Source organism: Glycine max, chromosome 18, assembly GCF_000004515.6.
Source record: "Glycine max cultivar Williams 82 chromosome 18, Glycine_max_v4.0, whole genome shotgun sequence".
Classification (NCBI taxonomy): domain Eukaryota; kingdom Viridiplantae; phylum Streptophyta; class Magnoliopsida; order Fabales; family Fabaceae; genus Glycine; species Glycine max.
The window spans coordinates 32,684,294-32,690,858 of NC_038254.2; the positions used below are offsets into that span (position 1 = coordinate 32,684,294).

General features: G+C 41.8%; 1 protein-coding gene across 1 annotated transcript; it reads left to right on the plus strand.

The window, feature by feature from the left end:
- Window positions 1-5,620: 5,620 nt before the first annotated feature.
- LOC113000193 (uncharacterized mitochondrial protein AtMg00860-like) lies at window positions 5,621-6,127 on the plus strand. Its single transcript, XM_026126870.1, has one exon. It carries the CDS (start codon window positions 5,621-5,623, stop codon window positions 6,125-6,127), a length of 507 nt encoding a protein of 168 aa, XP_025982655.1.
- The last annotated feature ends 438 nt before the right edge of the window (window positions 6,128-6,565 follow it).

Sequence of the window (6,565 nt, forward strand, 5' to 3'; positions counted from 1 at the left end):
TATTAGTAGTCTCATATTCCAGTTTACTTGTTCTGCTCTTTAATCACGAAACAAACAAACCCCCCCCAATCGTTTCTGTTACTGCGCAAGTATATTATGAACATTTGGTTTGTCACTGCTCGTTGGGAAATGACCTAGGATCACTTCCTAGTTACTACATTTTCATGTTTATTTGATTCGGGTACGGCCTCGATCATGCATCCTATCCAAAGCCATTATACTGACACTGCCTAATGAAGGCAACCATTAGGTCCTTCCAAGCATGGGCTCAGGAAGGTTCCAAGTTAGTGTACCAGGTAACAGCTACCCCCAGTAAGACTTCCTTGGAAGGAATGTATCAGCAATTTCTCATCTTTTGCGTATGCCCCCATCTTCCGACAATACATCTTTAGATGGTTCTCGGGGCAAGTAGTCCCCTTGTACTTGTCAAAGTCCAACACCTTGAACTTGGGAGGGGTGATGATATTGGGTACTAGGAACAACTCTTCTAGGTTAGCAAAGGCATAATCTTCACCTCCTTTAATGGCCCTGAGCCTTTTCTCTAGATGATCCAACTTTCCCATTTCTGCCATAGCATGAGGGTTTTTACTTGTTGTGGAATGCAAGAGGTGTAGTTGGAGGTGATACTGAGGGCCCTGCAAAGGGTTTTGTAGGGGTATACCACTAATTTCCTACCCTTCAGTGGCATATCCGAGGCAAGGCTCGAAGTCGGCTAGATTATGGTGGGGCATTTCATGTGTCTCACCCATGGGTTGAGAGATATGTGCATGATCAGTTTGGGGTTGTCGGCTCTCAATGAGTATGGGAGTGGAGTTATTGACATTCTCACTGGGAGTGTACGCTACATTGGGTGGTGTACAGTTGGGAGGAAAGCCATGTGGCGGGAAGGCGTGCTTGTTTTGACTTTGCGCATAATGGGGGCCGCCCGTACTTCCCAAATCTTTGCCTACCATAGCTGAGGTTGGATGATTCATTTGGTTGAGGCCCGATGGGGGCATCGGGTTCACCTTAGCAACAGTGCTGGTAGCGGCAGTTGCAACCGCATTAGCTTCCATTATCTTCTTCACGCTTATCATGGCCTCCATCATTGTGGCCATATGCTCTTTCATGGACTCCATGTTGGGCCTTCATCTGCTCTTTCACCTCCTCTACTTCACCCATTACTCTACTTCTAGCACGGGTTCGGTAAGGGCACCGTAAAGCGTGTTCTTTTCCTTTTTTATAACAATGATTAAATTTTTTTTTCAAGGAAAGAATGCAATGAACAACATGGATGTATGCGAATGATGCATAGTTGAAGTATTGTGAATCTTTACGCAGGATATGGGGTTGAATCAATTTAGATTTTCAACATGGTCCATGACATCTTCGTCAAGGTGAAACTGGAAGTAACAAGGACATTAACAGTCCTAAATGTGTTTGGCAGTAGACGAAGCAATGATGTAACACAATCCATCTTTTGCCCCAACTTTTGCAAGATGGTTACTTCCATACTTCAACTTGACTCGATGAATCTTTTCGTAAAAGCACGAGCTTGGTTCAACCCCATAACCCAGGGAGTGGCAATTTTGATCGCCAATACTTCAACAACATTTCATAGGGATGAAAGATTCGGGAATACGCATGCTATGTATGGAAAATGTAATTATGAGATTGAGATGCCCGAAGAGACATCCTTTCTTAATTAACCACACATTAGGTACCATGCTCAATCATTTTGTTTTGTTGTTTGTGTTTTTTTTTTTTAATTTTAGAAATGGGTTTATGATCCCAACATGGTTGGCTCATGGTACCTAATACATGCAACTAAGAATGCATCATGAATTTTCATGCTTCCCTTTTTTTTGTTTTTGTTTTGTAGAGGAAGGCACAAGGATCATGTATGAGCAAACATGTAGAACAAAAAGGTATGTAATTTGTCGATCAAAAAGACAGTGAATGCATATACATGACGATGCAATGACTCATGCAAAATGTGAGGCTGGAATATGATAACGGACAAATGCAGGAACGATATGTTCAATATGATGCCATGAAGAGATGCTTATGCGAGGCATGATATGAATGCATTTTACAGACACGAGAGCCCGGAAAGTTATCTCCTCTTACTTGCACACTTGGGGGTGAAGTGCCCCATGTGTGCAGTTAAGAAGACGATATGGATCTTCCGACTTCCCACGACAAAAGATGAGACCCACATACAACGCATGTGTGACGACATGATGCAGATGCGCAAAAGCGCAATAGGGGGATTTACACATCATGGCAATATCCTCAAATAATCATACAACAAAGGCGTACATGACCTTTAGGTTATATGCATGACAGTGTTTAAAATGGCACGCAGCGTGTTTGCTACGTGCCCTTATTTTAGGGACCTATAGGATAGTATCTAGGGTCTCTAATAACTGCTCCCAATGATTCATAACTCACACGGCCGTTTTCTAGAGGTATCATCACTCAAGATAATAATATTGTGGCGGTATGGAATACCAGTGACAACATATTATAAAGAGAGAACGCTCTAGACGGGGTTTCACTATTATCAAGCAAGTCGGAGACCTAGCATGATGATAGATTCACCTCCACTCCTTAGATTCCCATGAACCCGGGTATAGGGCCCCTTTTTTTTTACTAAAACCCGTGAGTGCTTAAAATGCAGTGTAAAAATGTGAAAAGACAGCAGTTATTACATTTTAGACAGTTCAACAAATGCACACACAAAAGTTTCACAATTCCAAAATTCCTTAAAATAGGCCTAACTCACAAAAAAGTCCCAGTGGAGTCGCCAACTGTCGCAACATGCCCTTTTGCAGGTGAGCGAGGCGAGGCTCACGGGTGCGCTTTCCAAAGGAGGAAAGATGCGCGGAGTTGCCACCAACGTTCATTTGTGGAAAACGTCGGAAAAACCAAAGGAAACTAGTAAAAATGAAAATTCTAATTTCGGGAGTTATTTTACGTTTGAGGAAGGTATTAGCACCTCTTACGTTTGTCTCAAAGGACAACAGCCTATTTTAGAATTGTGAAATTCTGTTATTTTACCTTTTATTTCCTTGTATTTTTTGAGGTCGACAAAAGCGGGGCTTTTGCTCCTACGTACCCTCCATCGAAGAGGAAATCAGACCTACGTAGTTCTTTCTTAAGAGTGAATCAAGTGATTCTTTTTACTTGAAAGGTGATCATTTTAAGGCGTTGGACCTTAAATCTGATCCATTTACTTGATAAGGAAAACTGAAATGATAAACTTTCAAATCCTTTTTTAGTGATTTTTTGGTGGACGAGCTTGACTTGGCGAATTGATTTTAGCCTTAGTTTCGCTTTAGTTATTAGTCAATTCAATTAAGAATGAGAAATCCCAAAGAGAAAACGTCCGATTGATTTTTGTGCTTCATTTTACTAAAAGATATTTTTTGATTATTATATTATTATTTTACCTCTTTTTTGATTTCCAACGTGGTTACGGCACGACCGAACGGTCGGAATTCATTTTAACAGAAATTAACGGATTCTACAATTCAAATGATCGGTGGAAATTTATTTTATTTTTAGATTAGACGCGAAATGACTTAAATAAATGACTGAAGCGCGTCAAAAGGGGGTACGGAAAGTAAATGAAATGAGAATAAAAGTACACAAAACAAATGGGGACCACCACGGGTACATAGAATGAATTGAAAAGCTCGATTTGGAAACTTACCCGTTGAAGAACGAAGAACGGATGAAGAACGGTGAATAACGGAGGAAAAACCTTCACAAATTTGCTTATGGAAACATGTCGAAAGCGTTACGGAAGCACCTCGGCTTGGATTTTCTTCACGGAAACAATTTTTTTCACCCAAAACAGCTGAAATACCTCACCAGGGGCATCCGGGATCCTTAGAACAGCCCCCTTCAGCCTATTTTTAGGAAAAAGAGGGAGGAGGTTGCCGCCCAGCCCGCCCAGACGAGCTGGGTTGCTTCCTTCAGAAGCAATCCAGCTTCAAAAAATTATTCTGGAAGGAACAATTCAAAATTTCGAAATTGCTATTTGCACCCCCCAATTTTGATAAGTTAACCCCCCTTCTTTCGTAATTTACGGAAAAGTTACGGAAGTCTTACGGAAGCATATAGGACTTGATTTTCTTCTTTTTTTCTCTTCTCTCTCACCCGTACTAAATGAAATATGCTCATTTAGGGTTATGGGAATTTTACAGAAGCATTACAGGTGTCCCGGAAGCCCCAGAATCCCATTTTCTAACAAAACGGGGGAGGTGGTTGCCACCTAGCTCGCCCAGGCGAGCTGGGTTGCTTCCACCTTAAGCAAGAAATTGCCCAGAAACCTCTAGTAGGGCCAGATTCGAAAATTACTATTTGTACCCCCATTTTACTAAATACACCCCCTTTGCCTTTTTTGACGATTCTTTTTCCGTAACGTTACGAAACTTTACGAATTTCGTAACGATACTTATTTTCTTTCCGTAAGGTTACGAATCCTTACGGATCATGTATTTACTCTTTTTTATCTTTAGAAGAAATTACGGAAACTCACAGATTGCGCAACAATACTTCCTTTTAATTTCCGACGCGTCTCGGGACTTCACATATTGTGCAACAAAGGGTGCCAGGTATCTCGAAGCGGCCAATCAAAAGTTGCATGTCATCAAGTAATAATCCCCGGACGAAATTAGGGTATGACACTGATAAACTGCTAGATGTACTCTATGATTCGGGTACCACGCATTCGTTCATATCTCATGCATGTGTGGAGAGGTTGGGGTTATGTACGACGGAGTTACCATATGATATTGTGGTGTCTACTCTGACTAACGAGCCTGTAACCACCTCTCGGGTGTGTTTGAAGTGTCCTATAACTGTTGAGGGTCGATCTTTTATGGCGCATTTGATTTGCCTACCTTTAGCTCATCTAGATGTGATCTTGGGAATGAAATGGTTATCTACTAACCATATCTTTCTAGACTGCAAAGAGAAGATGCTAGTATTTGGTGGAAATGTAATTCCAAATGAACTATTGAAAGAGAATGCTGCCAACGATGGAGTGGGGGATGTTCGAACCTACGTGGTGTTGTTCTCCATGAATGTGGAGGAGGTCTCTGAAGTTAGCAGTATACCGGTGGTGTCAGAATTTCCAGAGGTCTTTCCTGATGACATTTATGAATTACCACCTGAGAGAGAAGTGGAATTCATTATTGACTTGGTGCCTAGGGCTAATCCAGTGTCAATCGCGCCCTATAGGATGTCTCCAGTAGAACTAGCAGAGGTGAAGGCACAAGTGCAAGACCTCTTAAGTAAACAATTTGTTCGCCCAAGCGTATCACCGTGGGGAGCGCCGGTCTTACTGGTTAAAAAGAAGGATGGAAGTATGAGGATGCTCGTAGACTACCGGCAGTTGAACAAAGTCACTATCAAGAACAAATATCCCCTACCGAGGATAGATGATTTGATTGATCAATTGAGGGGAGCGGCGGTATTTTCGAAGATAGATTTGTGATCGGGGTATCATCAAATCCGAGTTAAGAAGGAAGATATTCCATAAACTGCGTTTCGGACTTGGTATGGGCATTATGAGTATTTAGTCATGCCATTTGGAGTGACTAATGCTCCGACTATCTTCATGGACTATATGAACCATATATTCCATGATTACTTAGATCAGTTCGTGGTTATGTTCATTGATGATATCCTAGTGTATTCGAGGAATAAGAAGGAGCATGAAAAGCACTTGAGAATTGTGTTGCATATCCTGAGGGATAGGAAATTGTTCGCCAAGTTGTCGAAATGTGGATTTTGGTTAGAGAAAGTGCAGTTCTTGGGGCACGTGATTTCTAAAGATGGGGTTGCAGTAGACCTGATTAAAGTGGAGTCGGTTATGGAGTGGCAACAACCGACAACTCCAACAGAAGTTCGAAGTTTCTTGGGGTTAGCCGACTATTATAGGAAATTCATTGAGGGATTTTCTAAATTGGCACTACCCCTAACTAAACTAATTCGTAAGAACGAGAAGTTTGTCTGGAATGAGAAATGTGATCAAAGCTTCCAAGAGTTGAAGAGGCGGTTGACAACAGCTCCAATGCTAATTTTGCCCAACCCTAAGAGACCATTTGAAGTGTATTGCGATGCGAGTGGTTAAGGCTTAGGGTGTGTATTGATGCAGGAGGGAAGGGTAGTGGCTTATGCTTCACGCCAATTGCGTCCTCATGAAGTTAACTATCCGACCCATAATTTGGAACTAGCAGCTGTGGTCTTTGCCTTAAAGATTTGAATGCACTATTTATATGGTACTCGTTTTGAAGTTTTCAGCGATCACAAGAGCCTTAAATACTTGTTCGATCAGAAGGAACTCAATATGAGGCAACGAAGATGGATGGAGTTCCTCAAGGATTATGATTTTGGTCTTTCCTACCATCCAGGAAAGGCTAATGTAGTAGCCGACGCGCTGAGCCGGAAGTCCTTATATGTTGCGACCATGATGAGTCTAGAACAGAGATTGATAGAGGAATTTCGAGATCTAAATCTAGCAATCGAGATACGACCCAAGAGCTTATTTGTGGGAGCGTTGCAAATCACC